The sequence below is a fragment of the Mytilus galloprovincialis genome, chromosome 4 (genome assembly GCF_965363235.1).
Source record: "Mytilus galloprovincialis chromosome 4, xbMytGall1.hap1.1, whole genome shotgun sequence".
Taxonomy (NCBI): domain Eukaryota; kingdom Metazoa; phylum Mollusca; class Bivalvia; order Mytilida; family Mytilidae; genus Mytilus; species Mytilus galloprovincialis.
Window position 1 is genome coordinate 34,748,676 of NC_134841.1, and position 25,842 is coordinate 34,774,517.

The following is a 25,842-nucleotide window of genomic DNA, read 5'->3' on the forward strand; positions in this document are numbered from 1 at the left end:
TGTGCACCACTTATTGCGGACCTGTTTTTGTATTGTTATGAGTTACAATTTATGACTAAAATTAGCAAAGACCCATCAAAACAACATTTGATACAAAAATTTAACAATACTTTTAGATATTTGGATGATATATTGGCTCTAAATAATGACGACTTCAGTATGTATACTAAAGAAATTTATCCTGTAGAACTTACTTTAAATAAAGCTAATGATAACAATGACCACTGCCCTTTCCTCGATCTTGATATCTATATCATAAACGGGAAGCTTAATACAAAAATTTATGATAAAAGAGATGATTTTTCATTTCCTATTGTTAATTATCCATTTTTAGATGGTGACGTTCCCTTGTCACCATCTTATGGTGTTTATATATCTCAACTTGTACGATTCGCTCGTGTATGTAACAATGTATTAGATTTTAGCGAGAGAAATTTATGTATTACTGAAAAATTATTACACCAGGGTTTTCGATATCACAAACTGGTCAAAACATTTACTAAATTTTATCACCGGTATAAGGAAATAATTCGTAAATATAACTCAACATGCAGACATCTTATACGTTCAGGTATTTCACATCCAAAATTTTATGGAAATATTCTTTATAAAGCACAAAAATGTCAGTATTCTCCTCAGAAACTAACTAAACCTTTAAATAGACTTATTAAAAGGGGATATAGTTACGATACTGTTGTCAGGTCATTAAAGATTGCATATTTTGGCTTTAACATTGATTCACTGATAGGGTCTTTGCATCGGAACTAAACACATTTATTTCTAAAAAAACAGTTGTTGGCATGACACGGGTTATGTTCTTCTCATATATTTTATGATAGTATGATACTAAACCCCTAACGGGAGGGATTGTACCTGATATTCATATGATGAAGACATAATCTTTCAATCAGTTTAATTGAGGTCTGGAGCTGGCATGTCAGTTAACTGCTAGTAGTCTGTTGTTATTTATGTATTATTGTCATTTTATTTATTTTCTTTTGTTACATCTTTTGACATCAGACTCGGACTTCTCTTGAACTGAATTTTAATGTGCGTATTGTTATTCTTTTACTTTTCTACATTGGCTAGAGGTATAGGGGGAGGGTTGAGATCTCATAAACATGTTTAACCCCGCCGCAATTTTGCGCCTGTCCCAAGTCAGGAGCCTCTGGCCTTTGTTAGTCTTGTATGATTTTAAATTTTAGTTTCTTGTGTATAATTCGGAGTTCAGTATGACGTCCATTATCACTGTACTATTATGCATATTTTAGGGGCCAGCTGAAGGACACCTACGGGTGCGGGAATTCTCGCTACATTGAAGACCCATTGGTTGCCTTCGGCTGTTGTTTGCTCTATGGTCGGGTGGTTGTCGCTTTGACATATTCACCATTTCCTTTCTCAATTTTAGTAATAGTAGCTAACCTGTCGTGTTGTTAGGGAGGCCAGTGCCTAAGGAAAGATTTAGAACAAGTTCCAATCTTTCCAAAAATGTGTGCAGTTTGTTGTCTCATACATGTAAATGACCTTCAGAAATTTTTAATGTTGTTGTTCTCAAAAGATCGACTACAATGAAAACCTTTATTACCTTTGCCATTTGTCTGGACAGTTGAAATGGTTATCAGACCGTTGTTGTCCGGACAGGAAAACTGTAAGCTGTAAACAACCATACATAATCATTAAATACTTTTTCTCAATAAATGCCATTTATATTTTATTGCAACTATTCCTGGACCCACTTGCTTTTAATTTTTCAGTTTGATTTGATGAAGGGAGATATATTTATATCATAAAAAATAAATCAGTTACAATTAACAGGAATAAATGTATCTGTTTACCGTCGCAGTTGTCTATTCTAAATTGTTTGGTTGCTGTCCTATTCAAGTTTACCTAACACCTTTCATTCATTGCAACATCACAGCAATTCTACCCAATGTTCTATTACTATTTTAATTTACGCAATATAAACATGCAATTTTATTTTTGTAATTACCTTAGTGTCAGGATATATGCATGATGATTAATATTTTAATCTTTTAGATGTATTTCGAAGACAAAATAGTATGAAAGCTCATTCAAAGTTCATTTGCTGAAATTTATAAACTACCGTTTCATTCCCCTATTTTCGTGATTTAACTGATGCATACACAATTGCAATCCTATCCAAAGAAAGATAACTGTTGCCATTTAACTAAATAGCTCCACTATGTGAATAAAATAATATTGTTGTACTGTCAAAAAAGATATAAAGACTTTATAGAAACAACTTGAGAAATAGCCCTTGAAAACACATGTGATAAGACATTCAAGCAACTATATTCAAAATAGTGATCACCTGGTGCAAAGAATGTACAATATAAAAGACATATATCCATATCTATATAAATAAGGTGATGTTGAATGATTGCCAATAAGGTATTTATCCACAAGATTGCTTGAAAAGCATTACTAGAAATGAAAAGACATACACAAATGTCCATAGAATTTCACAGGTACTCCTATTTGAAAGAAACTTATCATTATTGGTAGTTTAATAAATGAACATTGAATAACCAAAAAAAACTATGGCCACACATTTTTTTTAATGAATGGCACTTTTTAAAAAGCTGAAATTATCAGTAATTTGTGGGCTTCTAAATTTTACTTCCAATGTTCTGTTGGATAATAAAAATTCAAAGTATCTTTAAACAGGAAGTGACTATCCCTTGGATCTGAAAACATTAAAGTTCTTTTATTAAAGTTCTTATTAAAATATGTAACAAATTTAAAGATGGACCGACATCACTCTTTACAGTATTTAAAAAAAGAACCATAGTATTAAAAGGAAACTGTTCCCTAAAATTATAGCAAAACGTTTATATTAAATCCCATGGTGATATCAGATCCTAGGGAAGTCTAAATTTCATCTCATAGAGACATAACTTGGGAATGTAACCAGTATAAATACATATTGTTGCAGTGAAAATTGACTTCTGAGGTAAGCACAAAGTGAAGGTAGGGGTAGTACAGAATTTGAGTACATGTTTAAACTCTTACTACTTCAGGAAATATGAATGTTGAAACCATTCCAAACAGCCCTATATTTTGACCTTTGAATTACTGTAAATTCAGAAATTATTGCGTGCATTTATTATTGCAATTTTGTCATTCAGACTTAAATGTGATTTAAAGTTTTACAATTTTGAGAAAAAATCCTGTTTTATTCATATAAAATATTTCAAAATGAGAGTTTTAATTTTTGCGTTTCAACTCTGTCGCATTTTTTGCAATAATAAAAACCTCACAATAATTTCTGAATTTACAGTAGGTCCGAGAACACAATTAATTCGTAGTGCATTTCTTTTAGAACATAAATGAAAATTAAAAAAATCCCACCTGCGCTTTCTCAATGAAATGTTTACAGTGTGTTGTACTACTTTTGGGACAAATTATATCAAAATTATAGAAAACTTCATCGCCTCAAACTCAAAATATGGACAATTTTGTGTTTAGGGTGTCTTGAAATCTTTTGACAGCTTCCGAAGTGCTAATTTTTAACCTTTTTCAGCTGGACCGAATCACTACTTTCCTGTAAAATTCTGGACCCAAATTTTTTTACAGTGTAATTTCACCCCCCTACTTACAATTTGAGGCATTAAACATGGAGAAATAAATTTGGAAGGGGTATAAAAATTATTGGCAAGTAACCCACTGTTAACACTAGGGACTATATTCGTGAACAACGAAAATCAAGGGACGACAATTGTGGTCTCGGACCTAATAGGATAGAAAGAGTTGACAAATCTTAAAAAAACTTGGTATGACCAAAGCTTAATTAATTATAACACTGCTTGCAAAGTTTCATAACAATAGGATATATATTATAGACAATATGTTAAATTCAATACTCATCTTTGCGTGTTAAATTTTGACGTTAAAATTGAATAATTTCAACTATCAACATTATGGGCTTTGGAAATTTAAATATTGCAAAAAAATACTTTTTAAATGCCCTAATATATCATTTATTATGTACTGAAAGCAATAGAGTACTCATTTGATTTATCAGACTTAGCATAATTATTCAAAAGTGAAATTTATATCAGCCTGGGCCTAAAAATTGAGGTTTTTCAATGAAAGGGGGCCTTACATGAAGATGTAATATTTTCCAGCAATTTTAAATTTGTGGAGCTTTTTGGTTATAAATAATCCTTACATATGTATTGAATGTACTTTAAATGGAAAGAAAAGTCACAAATAACATATCATATTAGTTTAAAAGGGTCTTAAGCCAAGTAAGACTGGAAAAAAATAAGGGTCAATTTAGGCCGTGCCACATATTTACATTTAAAAATGCATATTGAGGCTATAAGAAATAAAAAATTGTGTCTTTTTTATCATTTCTATACTCATGTGACATGATACAACAAATCTGAGCACAAGAAGGCTCTTGCAATTAACTTTTCTTACAGAGAGTATGGTCTGATACAAAGATTTTTGCCTTTTTAATGAAATACTTGAATGCAATTTTAGTCTCAACAGGCTTATATTTAAACCACTTGCTATCCTACAGAAGAAAAAAAGATATTATGTGAGATGGAACAGGTACAATAGACATTGTAAAGTGCTTTGGATACAAATTTAGTGAGGTCTTAATTGTGGACTTCAAATTTTATGTACCAAGAACCCCACTTTTGACTTCATCCAAACAGGGCGTTAGACAAGGGTCATTTATACAACACATTTTGTACATATTGTCTGAGATAATCTTCTTTTCTGTAGATTCTGAGTTCATAAACAAGTAAAAGAACTAGATAAAGGCATAGAAACACAAGTATTGACACATGAAAACCTGTCAGATAGAAAGTCAGGATGCCATGTATGCATCAATATTGAAAAAGCCTTAAAATGCCTATTTTGACCATAAAATGCCAAAATTGGTAATTTTTGCAGAAATTCTATAAAATAAAAGTTTAAATCCTTTAGTTTCATGCTATTTGACAAATTGACACCACCAAATCATTTAGGGAAGTTGCCAAATTACAGATTCTATTTTTACAGACTTCACCTCTTAGGTCCGAGAACACAATTAATTCGTAGTGCATTTCTTTTAGAACATAAATGAAAATTAAAAAAATCCCACCTGCGCTTTCTCAATGAAATGTTTACAGTGTGTTGTACTACTTTTGGGACAAATTATATCAAAATTATAGAAAACTTCATCGCCTCAAACTCAAAATATGGACAATTTTGTGTTTAGGGTGTCTTGAAATCTTTTGACAGCTTCCGAAGTGCTAATTTTTAACCTTTTTCAGCTGGACCGAATCACTACTTTCCTGTAAAATTCTGGACCCAAATTTTTTTACAGTGTAATTTCACCCCCCTACTTACAATTTGAGGCATTAAACATGGAGAAATAAATTTGGAAGGGGTATAAAAATTATTGGCAAGTAACCCACTGTTAACACTAGGGACTATATTCGTGAACAACGAAAATCAAGGGACGACAATTGTGGTCTCGGACCAGTAGATAGTATTGCATATCAACTTTCCATTCTAGGATATAATTCTTTTATGAAACTTCATGGTAAAGTGGCAGTTTTAGCCACAAAGGGAGTTCCCATGGAAAATTGCATTGTCTATATTTACAGAAATGCAACCTATAGTAATGCCTTAATGGCAATTAACATCTATGCACCACAGAGCTTGCAAACAACACAAAAATCTATTAAAGAAAAAAGATACCTTTCTAAAACAGGCATTGTAGAATGTATAACATCTGTATAAAACACAGTGTTTCCCAATCTTTTTGTTGACAAATTCTTCCAGTACAAAGCCTCGTTGAATGGAATTTTCCCTGAGTCACTGGAAACAACAGGAAGTAAATCCTTTGTTGCCATAACAACCTCTCCTGGTGAGATGAATTTCAAGGTCAAACTTGTAGATTTAAGTTTTCCTTCAGTCAGACGCTTCTCAATACTTGACATGATGGAAGACTTAAGATCCTACAGAAAGGGAAGAGATTTTTTCTTTATTTTCCAAACTTATTTTTCATTTTCCAAGCTTTAGTCGTAGATGAATTTACAAATGTCATACTAGTTTTTGGCTATTCTATTAGGTTCTTTGGTATTTGTTCTCATTAAGGAGGTATGAATATTTCTATTTCTTATTATGAAGCATTCTAGTTTATAAATTTGCACTTCATGTATTTTCAGCTTCAAGATAGATTGATATGAGATTGAGTATATTTCAATGAAAAGATATGAATGAAAATTTAACAAATTTTAAAGAAAGAATAGAAAAATAAATAAAGATGAAAATTAAACAAAATATCAAATACATTTAGTGTATGGAGTAAATAAAAACATCGGAAGATCATAATGAGTATAAGTTCACATCATAAGGGGTGAAGCTATAAGGAAACAGGTAACTTTATCAATTTAAAAGCTGGAATTAAAAAAGAATCAAATACCAAGATGACACTCTCAGACACAATCTGATTTACTTCCATTTAACCACGACTGATATGAGTGTTGTCAATCTTAATCTTAATATTAGGTGTTTGAGATTACCAGGTATTCTTTTTTTTTTCAAAATCTTAGTTCATAGTGAAAGCTACATAATGTTTAAGGGATGATGGTATGAGATCTCTTCAGTTTTGACTAGTTTGAAGGCTGGTGATGTCTGATCGACCAATTAATTTTATTACAGCCAAATGACTTGAGTGTGTAGATAAAGGTTAAAGCTTTAGTGAGCTTGCTTGCTAGCTGACACATGAAATCATCATTAGGTTAGGTATACTACCCTCATTTAAGAGTAGACTAATTGGACAGATAACCAATCTTTCTGTGTGTAGGACTAAAGAACTCCGAAAGGAGGGTAGTTTGCTTAAATGTAATAATGATTTCACAGTTCAGATAGCAAACAAGCTAGCCAAAGATATAACCTTTACCTACACGCTAGATCTCAAGTCATTTTGCTGTAAAAACTGGGTAGTATTACATAAATTTGTTTAAACTAAAAGGTAGGCTGGCATGTGTTATAACGCAAAATTAACTAGAAAATATTTGTTGAATAATGTTTTTCAATAGATGTAGGTTTGGTATATGCTTTTGTGAGGTTTACTTTGGTTGTACCTAAGAATAAAGCTGGTAAAGGGTTTGTTTCAGTGTTAGCAAGAAATAGAAAAGATGACTTTAATTTAAATATTATCAAGGAAATAAGATGGTATAAAACTTACAGGGATTTTAGGCCAAGAGGCAGGTTGCTGAGGGATTTATCTAGGATTAGTATAGCCTAGTGTGAGGTGTGCCTTATATTTTGCAGGATGTAGGCTAATGTGAGAGTAACTTCAGTTTTAGAAAGAAGGTAGAAGGTAGGCAAAGATTAACAATATTTCTAGTCAGAAAGTATGCTAGCATTTTATTATAATTTAGCTAGATGGTACAGTATCGGCAGGTGATAATGTATTCTACGTTGTATTATGAGATACAAATGAGGCTATCAGATGTAGATTGATGAAAGATTTTTGGCTGGTGAGAATATACATTAACTATAGTGATTAAGTATGCTGGTATATGATTTCTCTTTATTAGTTTTAACCAAAAGGCAGTAAGATTTAAATTTTGGTTCTTATTGATCAGGTATGATGGTGTGAGGTTAACCTTAATCAAAGCAAAAACATACACTGTAACCTGTCTAATCCAACACACTGGGGTCCAGAAAAGAATGTCGGATTAAGCAGGGCGTCAGAATAATCAGGTTTTTCTGAAAGGATAGGTATATTTTGGGACCATAAAATGTGTCGGTTAAAGCAGGGTGTTGGAATACTCAGGTGTCAGATTAGGCAAGTTACACTGTAGTACTTTAATCAGTTCTAGCTAGAAGATAGTATGATTAGTGACTTTACGAAAGGACAGCTAGTTGTTAGGATTGTATAGTTCTAAATTAGTTTGAAGGGAGGATGGTATGAGATTTACCATATTTTTGTAACAGAAGTAGGCCACTATGAGATCTGCCATCGTTTTTGCTTTTTAACTGAGAGGTAGAGTGTTGAAAGATTTAACTTTGGTTAAGCTAGGAGGTAGGCAGATATTTGATGTACCTTATTTTAGCTAGGGGGTAGGATAGCAAATAAGTTATCATAGTTTATTACCAGTTAGGCTGATGTGAAAGATACCTTAGTTTTAGCTAGGAGGTAGAGCAAGTTTTACCTTTGGTTAAGCTAGGTGGTAGAGGAAGTTTTACCTTTGGTTAAGCTAGGAGGTAGAGGAAGTTTTAACCTTTGGTTTAGCTATGAGGTAGGTTGCTGTAAGATGTACTGTAAACCAACTTATTTTCCCGACTTTCACAAGTAGAAAAATAAGTGAAAATAGATCGTCGCTTATATGCAAAACTCAGATCTTTTACTATTAAACCACCCCGATAAGTTAGAAAATCACAAAATTAAATAGCCGTAAAGTGGACTACAACAGGTCAAATGTGAAATATAGTATCCGCAAAAATAAGTTGGTTTACAGTACCTGAATTTAAGCTTGGAGGTAGGATAGCGAATGTGTTACCATAGTTTACTAGCAGAAAGATAAACTGAAATTTACCTTAGTTTTAGTTAAGAGGTAGGCTTGTGTAAATATAGGTGTCTGGTCTCTATCACAATTATATCCCATTCTCTTCAGTAAAGACGACAACATCTCTAATCTGACTGAATTAGATTCCTTCAGAACGTTAAACATCTCTACAGTAGCAGCTATATCAGTGGGATCTTGGTCTAGTAAAACCTAAAAATATAACATTACCGGGTCATATAAAGTAAGTTTTACTGGTATAGCATGAAAATAGTTTAGTGAATATAAAAGATTTTATTTATTAATGTATTTTTGTTGTGATGTTTACTATTCATACAGTACCATTCAAAAGGACCAACTCTCTCACACCCTACACCAAGAAAAATGTCGGAGTCACTCCGAAAAACTCCGATATTCCTCCCAAAATGTTGGGAGGAAATTGGGAGTAATCTCTCCCAAAATCAGGTAAATGTTAATTATGATAGTGAGTTCACTCTCTACACTGAGGAATTAATTGCCCTTATCATACTTTGATCTCTACCGGCACACGACTGATAGGGTAATTGGATTACATGACAGGTAAAGGTTGAAGTAATTAAGAATTATATTTCCGGTCTAATGTATCAGTTTTAGTGTCAAACAGGTGTATAAATTTAAATGTCTTTTAATACTAATTAAGTTTAATTTGTGGTAATAATGAGTCAAAATATTTTCGTATTTTTTGTTTTCTTATCTAAAAATATCTTTACCTTAACAAATGCTTAATGTACTTGCTTTTAAAAAAAAAAGGATTATAAAATATTGTGGAAGACGTGAAAAACCCAATATTCTACATCAAAGTTAAAGTCTATATTTGAAAATTATGTGTCTAAAAGTTTTGTATATATGCAAGTAAAAAGGAAAATGTATTCACCATTTATTAGGCATAATAATATGCAAGTCTACGGCATTTTCTTTTTACAATTATCTTATTGCTGGAATGAATAAAAGATTGTTAATTTTTTCAATTGCATTTAAGTTTTATAAAAAATATAAACTACTTAATTTTGACCTCGATGTCTTCACCAGTAAATTAATATTTTATTTACGAAATGGACATACTTGTGTAAAAATAACCGGAAACTTCTGATAAATTAATGAGAGCAGTTTAAAGAAAATCATAAGAATTACGTGTCTCAAAGTTTTGTTTATGCAAGTAAAAAGGAAAATATTATTCACCATTCGTTATGCTTAATAATTACGGCATTTTCGATTTACGATTTGTTGGCAGTACTGTAGGATAATACATGTAATACATTTCGGTTACAACAGGAAAACTTCCCCAGCTGCATTAACTCGTCTTTGTATAATATTTATTTTCGCAAAATGAATGTAAATTTGTGTATTTTGAACAGTGATCTTAAAAGATTTTAAAAACAATTATTTGCCGTGTGAAGACAATTCCACGATACACATCTCAGTTATCAACAGTTTGGACTGAACTTGAACTTGACTTACTTAACAATGTTAAATACTAAAAATAGTTGACATTAATTTAATTCACAGCACGAGTTTTTTAAAGGGCGGGAAATAATATCGCGTACCAGTAAACTCAGGTGACGTTTCTAGACGACCGTGGGAAAAATTCATTCAAGGTTTCTAAAGTTGCAGAACGACATTTTTGTGCAATCTTATTGAGGTTCCAGAAGGTCCTTTTACAATTGAATCGGAATCTAAAATATAATTCTTTTTTGAATAAACGAGAACACATCTTTGGCTATTTGAATTTTAATGTTTTATCTTTCAAAAAAGGACGTAGACCTGAACATTAGTTATACGTCCATGGTCAATAATATAAATTTATGGTCGATGAAATATTGAAATTATGATGGAAATTGTCCCGGGTGATCAATTGTGTTCAAATGACAACAATACTATAAAGAACTGCCAATTGTAGGCGGTTGGGAAAATTTGAAAATAAAATGATGACTGATTTAACTGGAATAGAATATTATGATGGGCAATTATGAGGTTTGGTAATAATTAAAGGATTAGTGACCTATCGGATAGCGAGAAGCGGATTACTTATCATCACAACTTTTAACATCTTTTGTAAACGTAAAATTATTGAGTGCATAAACTTGTCAAAGACATGAAGACAGGTAGAATTATAGTAATTTAATGTGAAAATATTTTAACACTTTCCAAATTTAAATGACGAAATTGATATAAATACTTTCGTCAATTTGAAAACCGTTTTGTAAAATACGAAAATGACGAGCGCTATCAATATCACTTGAAGTTTCTTTTCGTAATTTAAATTATTCAAGTATGTTATGTACCGAAATATTTTACATTGCTCAATAAATTAAGTTTACATGTTGATGAATCATGTTACCGTAAAAACAACATGATTTTATTAGCCAGTTGATTTTTAAATAATGGACAATTAATGCACCGATATTGCTGATTGCGTAAGTCATAAAAGATTCTAATTGTGTCAAAATTGTCTTTGTTGAAAGAACACAATGTATGACCTTACCGGAATGTAATAGAAACACAAAATAACAAGTATTTTCTCCTACTTTTTCGTATGTACATTTTATTTTAAAGATAATAGCATAGGACAAAAACATATAAGATAATAATTATCTTCTTCTAAATGATAATGTCACATCTTTATCTGTCAAAGAAAGGAAAACATTTGTTCAATTTTTAATACCGTGGTTTTAAAGCACACCTGTGCAATCAAGATTGATTAAATGTACATAGGTAAATTATCTGGGTAATCCGATTATGTTGTCACGTGTCATTAATTTTTAATACATCCGATGGGCAATAAATCAATTAACAGCCACGCAGTGTTGGGAAAGAATCTTTGGAGGACTTTGGGAGTGAAATCCGCGGTACTCGGTGTGATTCCGAGAAAGACAGAAATCGGAAAAAAACGATATCAAATCGATCCGTTTGAATGGTATTGTATGCGTTTTAATGTTTATCAAAACAAATCTTAAAAGGCTTAGCAGTAAAGATTCTAATAAATCATCTTTAAAATACTATAAATTCATAAATTATTGCACTGTTTTTATTATTGCCAAAAATGTGACAGGGTTAAAATTCCAATTATTAAAACTTGCATTTTTTAAATTTTATAAATCAATTAAACAGGATTTTTCTCAATATCACAAAAATTAAAATTACATTTTAGTCTAAAATGACAAAATCGCAATAATTTGAGAATTTACAGTACATGTATACTGTAACTAAAACAAACCTGTGATAGTATAGCTCTCCCCTGACCCTTACAGTACATGTATACTGTTACTAAAACAAACCTGTGACAGTATAGCTCTTCCTTGACCCTTACATTACATGTATACTGTAACTAAAACAAACCTGTGACAGTATAGCTCTCCCCTGACCCTTACAGTACATGTATACAGTAACTAAAACAAACCTGTGACAGTATAGCTCTTCCTTGACCCTTACAGTACATGTATACTGTTACTAAAACAAACCTGTGACAGTATAGCTCTCCCTTGACCCTTACAGTACATGTATACAGTAACTAAAACAAACCTGTGACAGTATAGCTCTCCCCTGACCCTTACAGTACATGTATACTGTTACTAAAACAAACCTGTGACAGTATAGCTCTTCCTTGACCCTTACAGTACATGTATACAGTAACTAAAACAAACCTGTGACAGTATAGCTCTCCCTTGACCCTTACAGTACATGTATACTGTTACTAAAACAAACCTGTGACAGTATAGCTCTCCCTTGACCCTTACAGTACATGTATACAGTAACTAAAACAAACCTGTGACAGTATAGCTCTCCCTTGACCCTTACATTACATGTATACAGTAACTAAAACAAACCTGTGACAGTATAGCTCTCCCCTGACCCTTACAGTACATGTATACAGTAACTAAAACAAACCTGTGACAGTATAGCTCTCCCTTGACCCTTACAGTACATGTATACTGTAACTAAAACAAACCTGTGACAGTATAGCTCTCCCTTGACCCTTACAGTACATGTATACTGTTACTAAAACAAACCTGTGACAGTATAGCTCTCCCCTGACCCTTACAGTACATGTATACTGTTACTAAAACAAACCTGTGACAGTATAGCTCTCCCTTGACCCTTACAGTACATGTATACAGTTACTAAAACAAACCTGTGATAGTATAGCTCTTCCTTGACCCTTACATTACATGTATACTGTAACTAAAACAAACCTGTGACAGTATAGCTCTTCCTTGACCCTTACATCACATGTATACTGTAACTAAAACAAACCTGTGACAGTATAGCTCTCCCTTGACCCTTACATTACATGTATACAGTAACTAAAACAAACCTGTGACAGTATAGCTCTCCCCTGACCCTTACAGTACATGTATACAGTAACTAAAACAAACCTGTGATAGTATAGCTCTCCCTTGACCCTTACAGTACATGTATACAGTAACTAAAACAAACCTGTGACAGTATAGCTCTTCCTTGACCCTTACATTACATGTATACTGTAACTAAAACAAACCTGTGACAGTATAGCTCTTCCTTGACCCTTACATTACATGTATACTGTAACTAAAACAAACATGTGACAGTATAGCTCTCCCTTGACCCTTACATTACATGTATACAGTAACTAAAACAAACCTGTGACAGTATAGCTCTCCCCTGACCCTTACAGTACATGTATACAGTAACTAAAACAAACCTGTGATAGTATAGCTCTTCCTTGACCCTCAGCCTTTGGTTTGATGTCAACAATCATAGCTTGCCCATCTTTATCTTGACATAGGGACTGAATACACATCAAATCTTTTACAGATTCCTGAGGCAAATAACAATAGCGCCCACATAATAGCGTAACCTTCTTCCATTTCTCATAATCTACGACAGAAATATCAGGATGAGTACGAAGTTCTCTTCTTGGCACAAAATCAGAATCTAATGAACTTCCAAAGCTTATTACTTTACCGCCCTGCTCAATAAACTGGAGAAAAGCAGCATCTACTCTGTCATACAAATTGTCACATGATACAACAAGTAAAGCGCAGTTATCTGCCCATGGAATTGAGGCCACCTGGTCATGTTTCAAATGATACAGGATGTAGCAGTCTGTATTTATACATTGTTCAAATACTGATTTAATATTTTGAAATTTTCTTGCTGAGTCTTTCTTTCCAGCATACACTAATACATTTGGGGGTTTGGATGTATGACTTTGGTCGGGAGGAATAAAAACAGCTGGCATGGGGATCATTTCACTTAACGCTTCGCCATAACCACTCTCTCCCATCATCCTTTGCAAATCATCTTCATTTGTTGCTATAGAGTCAACTTCATCATTGTCAGCCCCATCTAAAACCTCTTCCATGTTACCAACACTTCTTGATGATGCCATTGATTCGTTTGAACATCTTCCAACCTCTGTAGCCTCATCAAAATTATTCATCATACTACATTCCTCATCAGTTTTCTGTACCAAGTTACTGGCATGGCCTTCTACATCTATACCTGAAATATTAAAAATTTTAAATGACTTTTTTTTTAATGTTGAGAAATACATTATCAATACTAAAGAATTAAAATTAGAATTGTTTTCAATAAATAACAGTATCTATAAAAAGCTGTTTATAACTTTTGTATGAACTGTTTTTATGAACAATTTTGCCTATATCTATCAATCACATTCTGTAAATTACAAAAATACTGTTAATTATATATCCTTTTTGTTGTTTTTACTGTTTTTATCTTAATTCAATCATCCAACATTTATATACAATAGATACTGTATTTTACATATTACACAAAAATATTCACAAAACAATGTTTTGAAGTAAAATATATAATCAGCACAATAATTAAGAATTAAATGCTATGACACCTTCAGTCTCTTGCACCAGAATATTGTTCTTCAAAAAATGTTTCTCAAAAACATTTCTCATGCATCTAACACCACACAAGTATTCATACAAGTAAATTATATAATAATACATCTGGGTGAGTATTGCAATTAGAACTTGCATTCAAACATCTGATACATATATCTTTAATGCACTTTTCCTAAAACAGCAATAATTTGTCTCAAATGTTTTGCTCATTCTTCAAAATTTGTAATAATAAACGTGCGCAATAATTAATGAATTTACAGTATTTGACATTCAATAACTAGTGTTAAATGCTGAAAGAGTTGGAATATCAATTTTTCATGAAGAGGCAATTTTAAGGGGAGATAACAAATGTTTAAGGAATTTAAACAAGAATGGAAACACCTTGAAACAGTGGTCCTACCAGTTTATCATATACTCAAGCCACATAAAATAGAGTAAAACTGTCATTCCCATTGGAAAAACTTTAAACATCAAAGGTCACTTACAATGTACGGTTGTTTGCTGCTTTGGGCCAACTAAAATAATATGCGCGGCTCAAGTATTTATACCTACCCTCCTCTTTTAAATATTTTTTTTTTATATTTTTAGTAAACAATGCATTATTGGTAAATTCTATATAAACAAGAATGTGTCCAAAGTACACGGATGCCCCACTCGCACTATCCTTTACCATGTTCCATGGACCGTGAAATTTGGTAATAATCTAATTTGGCATTAAAATTAGAAAGATTATACTATAGGGAACATATGTACTTAGTTTCAAGTTGATTGGACTTCAATTTTATCAAAAACTACCTTGACCAAAAACTTTAACCTGAAACTCCCACTTTCATTTTCTATGTTTAGTGGACCGTGAAATTGGGGTCAAAAGTCTAATTTGGCTTGCTTTAAAATTAAAAAGATCATATCATAAGCAACAAGTTTACTAAGTTTCAAGTTGATTGGACTTCAGCTTCATCAAAAACTACCTTGACCAAAAACTTTAACCTGAAACTCCCACTTTCATTTTCTATGTTCAGTGGACGGTGAAATTGGGGTAAAAAGTCTAATTTGGCTTTAAAATTAGAAAGATCATATTATAAGCAACAAGTGTACTAAGTTTCAAGTTGATTGGATTCAGCTTCATCGAAAACTACCTTGACCAAAAACTTTTACCTGAACGGACGGACGAACGGAAGCACAGACGGACGGACGAACGGAGCCACAGACCAGAAAACATAATGCCCCTCTTCAATCGTAGGTGGGGCATAAAAATATCTAAAGAATATTTTTTTTAAGAGATTTAAATCAAAAAAGAGGAAAGAGGAATATTGGGTCACTGGGCAACAATCTTACTGTAAATCTATTTAATTACTATATCATTTAATACCAATAATACATACTGAGTACTTTCTGTACAATGAGATCTTCATCTGTAGACAAGGCTAAGTCTGAAAATGCCACACACATGGCTACAAAATTCTCTTGAGAACATTTCATTATTATACCAAATGGAGGTCCTGTTTTCCATGCTATTGGTCTGCCTAGGTCCAACATCTAAAATTATAGGAACAAAAGCTATACATTTAGAAAAGTTTCTAGGTATATGTATACTTCTTGGGACCACCATTATACAGCATACAGTGTGCCAACTTATGATAATAAACAATGCATGTCCAAGATGACAATTTACAGATTGATTAAAGTTTCATTGCAAAAATATTCATGGCTAGACATAGGTTCTGGTTTCTATGCTTGCAAAAACTTAAATATGTTTGTTCTTTGAATATATCATATGCCTAATTATATAACTATCAATCAACCTTAATGTATTTGACTTCCAACATGTCCAATGTCCTTGTAAATGATCAGATACCAAATAACAAATCTGATTTTTAAGATTTTAATATCAATATCAATGGTTACTTGCAATGACTTAACAAATCATTACTTTGAAAAAATTAAAGAAGAATGTGTCCAGGGGACAGATGTCCCCACTTGTAAACATGCAAAAGTAAATTTTCATATTTAAACCTACTGACGTTTTCTTTTCCTTGAAACTTAATAACATTTGATTCCGTATTTTGTCATTAAAGATTGTTCAGGAGTTTGAGTGCTTTCACATTGTTAAATAACAAACAGAAATGGTAGAACTCGAGAACAGTAAAAGGGATGAAACCAAAATCTAATCTGTGATTACTGTAAAAATCATTGTTATGTGTATAAGATTCATAAAATTTGGTTGAGGCAAAATAAAGTCAATAAGTTTGGAAACAGCATATTCACCAAATTTTCCATCTTTAAAGGGACATAACTCAAAAACGGTGAAATTTCTTGAATTTGTCCTAAATTCATCTTTCTCTTACATTAGTTTTCATGTTTTTTGCTTCCTCCTCCTCCATATATTCTTGAGCATCTTCAGGTCTGATAGATTCCACTAATACCCAAACATCTTCTGATGATTTATCATACTGATGGGGTTCTAAGGCAAAGTAGGTAGTCCATTCAGTCAAGTTTATTTTTACCTGTAGGTATAGAATAAAATTTCATTACGTTTCTTCTTAGAAAAAATTCTAAATACAGTCAGCAGTGGCAGATCCAGAAGGGGGGTCCTGGGCTTGGAACCCCCCTTCTATTTTGACAATCAATGCATTTGAATGGGGACATATGATTAGAACCTCCCCCCCCCTTTATCCTGGGTAAGGAACCCCACCTTTTCAAAAAGGATGAATCCCCCTCCTGGTCAATAAGATACCATTGAAATTCCACTGTGTACTAATATAACACTAGTGTAGTATCTCATACTGTGAAACAGAAGTGTGGGTTGTCATGTAGTTCTGGATCATAAATGATAACTTTGCATAATTTCTATAACCTAAGTAGAGCCCAAAAATTGATATGGCCATCATGGCCCTAATTGTACCAACCATACCAGGTTCTTAACGTTTGTTTAGATAAAAAAGAAAGGTGATATAGATGCCCTGTGACAGAAAAACACCAAAAATCTTCAATTTTGGACCTATATATTACATGAATATAGTGGTGAAATACTATTGAAATACAATGTAGATAACCAAGCAAAAGTTCAAGCATTAACAGCACTATTAAATTTAGCCAAAAATGTTAAGCATTTACTGGATATAAATAAAAATCCAATAGAGAAAAACACAATTTTTTTTTAACTGATAATATAGTTTTAGCCACTGGTTCTAGGCTTCTAGCTATAGAACATTTCACCTCACTGATTCATAAACTGGTTATTGAAGTTGTCCACCAGACAAAGATGATTAACAAGGATTTGATAACACTAGCTTTTAGATATGAGATGTATCATAAGTGTAAGCAACATCATGGTTTTATAATTTGACCAATGTCAAACTTACCTTCGGAGTTATTTCTGATAGTATAATCCTGGAATCACGGATGTGATTGACCCGCTGAATGTAAGACACATTTTTCAGTAGTTGGTCAGTGAGCGTGTCAAAAGTGCCATATTTATGGGCTAATACTGAACCTCGTTGGAAAATGTCAGTGATTGTCTTTCTATACAGTGTATGTTTACGTGTCCTACGTAACCAGTGGACTGCATATAAATACAGATATCCGGCTGTTATGAACATCTTATTATCTTGTCATGTAGCATTCAACATCCATTTCATTCTACAAAGATACAACATAATGAAGAATTAGTGTGGCTACATTATTTTATATTGTTTGGAGTTGTTAACATAATCAAAACTGTAATCTTTGTTTGCTTATCATGGTGTAAGCTATAAATGAGTTCAGACAGTAACACGAGGATAAAAATAACCATTTAAGCTTGTATGCTGGAGACTTATTCCCACATTACCTTGTAAAACAATCTTGACACTATGTAGTTATGCCTTACCAATATATTCAATCATAAATTAACCACATCTTTAAATTTAAAATGAGATGTCTCATTGGCAAACATACCACATCTCCTTATTTTATACTAATAAAATCTCTTAATTGCTTTATTTAAAAATATCTGTTGAGGCCAAAAACTGTACATTCTGTATGAAGTTGTGTATTGAATAGGCTATTTGCCAATTCCCGTAATTGACCCTGTAATTAGAGATACCTTTTTTAATTGTCTCCCTTATGAAGGACATTAATTTTTATTTACTTTTATTTATTTTATTTATTTTTATTTATAATATAATCCCATGTAATCAGTAATCATGGTAATCATGCATTTTCTGATTACAAGTAATCACAGTGTAATTGATTACAGTCTTTGTCAAATATTTTAGAAACATGATAGATATCTTTTACACAGAAAAGGACACTTGTCTTTGCAATCAAATTTTACACGTTACACTGTTCAGCCATCTAAAATTAAGGATATAAAAAAAATCACCAAAAGTTGCCTTTTTAATGACGATTAAAAGTTTATTAGAAATTATTTAATATTACAATATACATTGTAATCATAGTTACCCAAAGTAATCATGATTACTTTAACATATTTAATTAACAGGTCAGAAGTCATTGGAAGTAATCTAATTGCAGTTAGGGGTACTACTTGTACAAGTGTATTTTATTTACTTGAAGAAGTAAAAAAAAATATACACATATAAGTAAATAAATAATGTTTGAATAATCTCCCCTTAATTTTCTAAAAAATTTACTTGTATAAGTAAATTTTTCTTACAATCCCACAAAAATCCTCAAGTTTTGAAATGTAAAATCATGCCTTTAATGATTTTTCCCAGGTTTGCTCAAATTTTTTCATTAAAGTTCAATGTTTCATCTCATTAATTCATCAAAGAAACTGATTGAGCAAAGATCTTGTATATTTGCGCAAGGCAATCAAAAATTGCTCCTTTGGGGCTTGTAAATGAGCAGTGTTATGAAGATAACAGACAAATGGGATTTTCTTTGTCCATGAAATAACACTTAAATGATTAGTAAAGACATCTGTAAAGGGTACACAATTTAAAATTCTATTAGAGCAAAGAAATCTTAAAAATTCAAGAAAAGAAGAAAGGATGATTTTTTTACTTACACAAGTAAAAAATTCTGAATGCCTAAGGGACATAACTAACTAAGCCAATTTTTTTTTTTACCTATACAAGTAAATAAAATTCACTTGTATAAGTATCCTACAAATTTACTTATATGTGTATATTTTTTTTTACTTCTTCAAGTAAATAAAATAAACTTGTACAAGTAGTACCCCTGACTGTAATGTAATCCATTACATTTTAATTTCAGTCATTCAGTGTAATTGTATTATGATTACAATAAATAAGAAAAGTAATTGTAATTCAATTGATTACATATTAAAGTAATCTACCCCATCCCTGTAACATTACATGTATGTCAAAAGGCAATAATTCTACTAAAATATCAATGGTTGAACACAGTCTTTTTAATATCAAAATTGACTATGTTTACCATGTTTACTCCAAGAGAACCTACACACTTTATTGTGCAACTCAATAATATTCAATGCATGGTAGTACCTAAGTATATAAGGAGTCAGTGGAAAGTTAGAAGCATTGCTTAAACTAGTAACGTTTAAGTAATAAGTTAAATATAAGGTCTTCAATTTGAATTTCTTTCAAATTGTGGTTTAGCACTTGAGAGGTTCTAAATGGTCATTTTTGTGTACTTAAAAGCAATTTTATCTTTGAAATCGGAACATTATGTACACAATTTAGTCTCATATGGCATTTCTGCATTGTCATTAAGCAATATAAGAAGATTATATAAGATATATGTAAAATACTTTGTAGGGGGTGCAAACTTGTCTGTACGGGATTATCGTTCCTAATTTTATTTAAACGTTTTCATGACTATGAATTTTAGCTTTAAAAAGATGTACTTACGTACCGTAATCAGTCTTTTTATTCCGTTACAAATTATATTTTTTTAAGAAAAAAAAAAATAATGTATGAAATCATTGTTTATTACATCTGCTTGCATAATAATATTGAAGTTGAAACTAACAACGATCACGTGTATCCTGTCAACCCCTGAAAAACATAATATTGTCTTCTTGACTACTTCCGCAAACCGTGGTCTGGTAAAATGATATATTGTTATAGTGTATGTTAATCATCAATATGTTCAAAAATATTTCCTTGGATTTTATAGAATATCAAAAGAAACAAATAAATCTTAAAATGAAATAAGAGGTATGTTATAAAAAAAATCATTATTTAGAGCCTGAAAATGCATTCTTCTAGTAAAATTCTAAATCCTTCGAAATTATGCTACTCAGTTAATATTTCTATTGATAAATTAATACAGTTTGGATCAGTTTGAGTTCAAACAAGTTTCGACATATATAAAATCAGCTCAAATTGTTTAAAAAAACACAATTTCAATGAAAAATTAGTTTTAGTAATGATTTGTCGTTATTCTTGATTGATTTACGGATTTCTCCAGTAAATATAGAAGGATTATAGATATTCATGGGCATTTTACATAGACTGCCATAGAATAACGGCTAGGTCGGTTCCATCTGTAAAATATTCAGTATGTTTCCGAAACATAAATTCGATCAAGATCATTTATTGTTATATAATTTACATATAATGATGGCTTTTACGAGACATTTCAGTCGAATTAATCCTCCATTGTATGATGCATAATCACTGGCCGGGTTGACATGCCTCATTCGGTATCTAACAAGAGCAGCACTACACTGTTGTAACAGGAACTGGCTGCCACTCACTCTACTTACCATTCAGGGGCACATGAAGTCACCTCCGTCGATTTTTTTTTAAGTTCTTATTGTTAAATGGAAAATTGCTTGTATTTATTTGGGTGTTTTTTAGCCATTGACCAGTTGTGGTCTGTTTGGTTTTTTGGGTTTTTTTTTTTCGAATTATGGTTTTTTATAGCTCCTTGTAGGATTTCCCCAGGCAAAGATTACCTTAGCCGTATTTGGCACAACTTTTTGGAATTTGGATCCTCAATGCTCTCTAACTTTTTACTTGTTTGGCTTAATAAATATTTTGATATGAGCGTCACTGATGAGTCTTTGTAGACCGGCGAAACGTGCGTCTGTCGTACTAAATTATAATCCTGGTACCTTTGATAGCTATTTCAAACTCTTTGTATAAGCCTATGTTTTACCGAAACAAACTAAAAATTACATATGTTTTCATCTTGTATCGTTTTTGGTATTGCATTAGCCTATCTCTAAATATTAATGAGGCCAAAATCAACGTGTGACAAGATCTCGTGAGGCTATTTTGTCCGTTTTGTAATTAAGTCAAATAATTGTGGTTCCTTGACGCAAATATATTAGTCACAAAACATCTGAAAGTTGTAAAGTCAGCCATAATTCATAAAACTTATCGATTTTCAAATCATTATAAGTTGATGAAAACACGACCTACCATATCTATATTTTGGATATTTTGTACCAGAAAAGCTCAACAGCCAGGAAGTGCCAGTGAATTTCTACTTGCTTAACCATTCGGTTGAGATTAAATGGTTTACCAGTCGTGAATCTGATTCCTAAAAATTCTAAAGATCAACTGCAACTTCTTCCATCACAATCTTTACAATTTTGCAGTGTTTCAAAACTTTTGATTTTTGACCATTTACACTACTTCCCCCCCAAGCCCATGATAAATGGAAAAATGGAATACCTCGTCTTATTAAGTAGAACTCTTTTACTTAAAATATAGAAGATCCTAGGGCAGCAACCATTTGATTTTCTGGGGGGGGGGGGGGGGGGGGGCTATGGTTTTTTTTTCTGGACAAATTTTTTTTTAAAAAACAATCTATTTTTTTTCGCGACAAGTCGAAAACAATTTTTTTCTTTCAATTTTAGCATTACATGTAGTGGCAGCTGAGGGTGAAACAAACAATTTTTTTTATCTCAGAATCAAAAAAAAATTATTTTTTTCTCCAAACACCCCCCCCCCCCCCCCCCCCCAGAAAATCGAATGGTTGCTGCCTAAACGTTTCTATGTAATTAAATATCCCTGGCTTCTGAATGTTCAGGTGAAAGGGTTCCTTGGAAAAGTAATTCCGAATTTTGTACGCACAAACTTTATACAGTGTTACACAGTGAGTAAAACCATAATATGAACAATGATATCATATACCAAAGAAATCAATCTGCCGACATGAAAACTTGCTCGTTTATATCAGCCGCTATTTGCAATAACTTCCCCGCCATATTTTGTCATAATGAGACAATAAAAACATTGATTTTCCATTTGAATCATGTGCAATTCTACATTTTGAAATAAGGAATTGTCAAATTCAAACAAATATAATTTTTTATATGGAAAAAATTCTTTCAAAAGAAAGAATGAAGTCATTAAAAAACAAGAACCAAACGCAAATTAAGATACAATGAATTTTAAATGTCATGAAAATTACAGCATCGAGCGACATTATGTCATATAGATCAACCGTGAGAAATCGGAAATCAAAATAAAATTTTATGTCGACGATGTCTATACATGCATATAAAGACGTATTAACATATAAACTAAATGACTTATTGTTGGCACTCAAATCAAAACAGTTGGAAAGTCAAATCAAAAACGTAGTTGAAGAGCCTTGATTAGAAACCAAAAAAAAACATGTACCAAAACTGGCAAGGGTCGTCTATGCCTGGGGTATAAGAGTTTTGAATAGTTCTGCGTTTTATAAACATTTATATTTTGAATATCAATGATATAACATAGTCACAATCAAGTGCTTATAACTAGCCTGGTGAATTATATCTTCCACCTTTCGAGTTGGACATTAGGAGGTACAAAATATGCCTTACTAATTTTAAAAAGTCGACAAGAGACAAGACAATTTTATTCTTTAAAACACATTGGTACAAAGAATGAAATAATAATACATGGTATGCAAAATAAATGGTGTACATGACAAGATAAGAATGTTACAATTATTATACAAGATCATTTAGTTATCATAATAGAAAAACAAAAGACAAAGGCTAAACAGGGAGACCTGCTAGTGAATTTATAACCTTTATAAATTTACATATATTTTAACTTATTTCTATGTGTTGTTTGTAATAATTTACAAAATTTGATTACATTTACTATAACAATTTAAAAAAAAAAAGTTTTCTCGAGTCGTCGAGGGATCTTAAATTCAAAATGAAAGTTAGGTTCGTCACCTAATTCTTGAAACTGACTAAATTAGACATTCTTTCTCTATCTAAACCTATCCATCTTCCAGTTTCATGATGACCAGTTCTAAATCTATATATATATATAATATCAAACATATAACCCTATCTGTGGGACTGTTATACTATATAGTTCCAGCCTATCTCTATCTGGTAATAGATCTAAATATTTTTCGAATTCAAACTTATCCTTATAAAATCTATATGATTAAAAAAGTAAAAATTATATACGTCATCCACGGTGGGATTCGAACCCACGACCTCCGGATTAGAAGTCCGGCGCGCTATCCCCTGCGCTACGCGGACATAATAAATATTTGGCTTATTTAAATAGTACTACCTGACTTGTAAATAAACAACATAACCCCATTGAGCACTAAACTTTTTATAAAGAGTCGATAAACATTTTTTGGTGCAAGAATGAAGAAATTTTTAAGTTTTTGTTGGCTTTTACTTATTGTCCTTTTTGTTGTCAGTGGCGTAGCTAGGCGGAAGCTCGGAAGCCAAGGCTTCAACATCGTTTAGTCAAAAACAAAAAATCATAATAAAAATAATAAAAAATAAAAACGAGCTAGAGGTATGAGAGAGAGGGAGGAGACTCCGAGTGAAAGAAAGTGAAGGGGAAAATAAATGGGCACTGTGCGGTTAAATAAACAAAAAGTTGTAGAAGTCAACGAGTCGATATCACTTCTCAGACTCTCGGCGTTCGTTCCCATCACCAGCGCTTTATTTCCCCTCTTTTTATAGCAGACGAATATTGTGTCTGCAGGGTGTTCTGCTATTTACAATGCAACGCAGAATTGACAATGCCTGTGACCAATTTCACCGCTGAATCAACGCAGTTTCAGTGTCATGTGCCGGGTTAAAACATATCTGCGTTATACGATGACAACCGAACGACTTTCGGGGCTATAGATGTATCCTTCACGCGTACAAGGAGACGTCCATTGATAAAGTAATTGACATTAGGGTTGCTTTTTTGTTGGTGAGAGAGATTGACTCTGACCAGGGACAGTCTATACTAGTTAGTATAGAAAGTCCCTGCTTTGACTCTTTTAATAATTCATATCCACACAAACAATTCAAACGAGAAAACTAACGGCCTGATTCATGTACAAAATAATGAAAGAAAAACAAATATGATACAGCAACAAACGACAACCATTACACTGAATTACATGCTCCTGACTTGGGACAGGCACATACCGAATGTGGCGGGGCTAAACTAATTTGAAGGCATCATCCTGCCCTAACCTGGGTACCCATTATATTAACCTGAATATATTGTTTACATCTCATCACCAAACAATTTTTAATGGTGTGGTTTTTGTCGAGCCTGCGACTTTTGTCACAAACGCGATCTTTACATTCCGTCGTCGTCGGCGGCGGCGGCGGCGTCCAGAAATATTCACTGTGTGGTTAAAGTTTTTGAAATTTTAATAACTTTCTTAAACAACCCTGGATTTCTACCAAACTTGGACAGAAGCTTGAATATGATCAAAAGCTAGTATCTAGAAGGAAATTAAAAAAATATATATTTCCTGTTTTTCCGTATATTACTTATATATGGACTTAGTTTTTCATCCAGTTACATACAGTCTGCAGTTAAAGTTCTTAAAACATTTATTAGATTCTTAAAGCAGGCGAGACACTGGTCTTAGCAAATATAACCTTTTTATCCCACTGGAATCTCCTGGTTTTTACAGTTTCTTTGAGGAACAATATATATTTTTTCACAAAATTATCTGACTTGTATCAAACAAAAATGCTTTTGACTACACCTTAACATTCAATATTTTCAGTTAATATTTGTGGGTCTAAAACCCTAAAATCCCGGAGCTTCCGGGGGCTTCGCTCCCTGGTCCCCTATCAGGGCTTTGCCCTGGACCCACTGGGGGCCTTAAGCGGCCCCCAGACCCCCTGCCTATTTTGGCTTCACCTTCAACATTTGTCTAGCTACGCCACTGGTTGTGGGGATGTAGAAATTACAAAGCCCATGTATGTATGTATGTATGTACTCGAGATTCCGCCAATTTTGACGCACCCCTTGATCTGTTGATTGACTGCAAGGGTACAGCGGATCCATGTACACTCCCGAAGGATTAATGACATTAATGGAGATATGTCCTTTACAATATTATCCCACCACCAGAATAATCCCCACCCAACACCGCCCAAGGGAGCGTGTAGGACACCGGGAAGTCTGTTATTATGGTGGAGGAAGCCGAAACTTAATTAAATCTTTGGAATGGGAAAATTTAGAAATAAGAAGGAAAAA

General features: G+C 32.5%; 1 protein-coding gene and 1 non-coding gene across 2 annotated transcripts in view; both read right to left on the minus strand.

The window, feature by feature from the left end:
* The window catches only part of LOC143071972 (biotin--protein ligase-like), a 60,106-nt gene extending 39,892 nt beyond the window's left edge, over positions 1-20,214 (minus strand). Inside the window, exons 1-8 of the mRNA XM_076246703.1 lie at positions 20,175-20,214; positions 17,800-18,076; positions 16,783-16,941; positions 15,820-15,973; positions 13,258-14,060; positions 8,574-8,753; positions 5,722-5,981; positions 1,586-1,653 (exon numbers count right to left, since the gene is read on the minus strand). Of these exons, the coding sequence (XP_076102818.1) occupies positions 1,586-1,653; positions 5,722-5,981; positions 8,574-8,753; positions 13,258-14,060; positions 15,820-15,973; positions 16,783-16,941; positions 17,800-18,036 (1,861 nt within the window). The 5' untranslated portion in view covers positions 18,037-18,076; positions 20,175-20,214. The remainder of the gene's footprint in view (positions 1-1,585; positions 1,654-5,721; positions 5,982-8,573; positions 8,754-13,257; positions 14,061-15,819; positions 15,974-16,782; positions 16,942-17,799; positions 18,077-20,174) is intronic.
* A 3,583-nt stretch (positions 20,215-23,797) lies between these two features.
* Positions 23,798-23,870, minus strand: Trnar-ucu (transfer RNA arginine (anticodon UCU)). Its single transcript has one exon. It is a non-coding gene; the product is annotated as a tRNA-Arg (tRNA).
* Between the last annotated feature and the right edge of the window lie 1,972 nt (positions 23,871-25,842).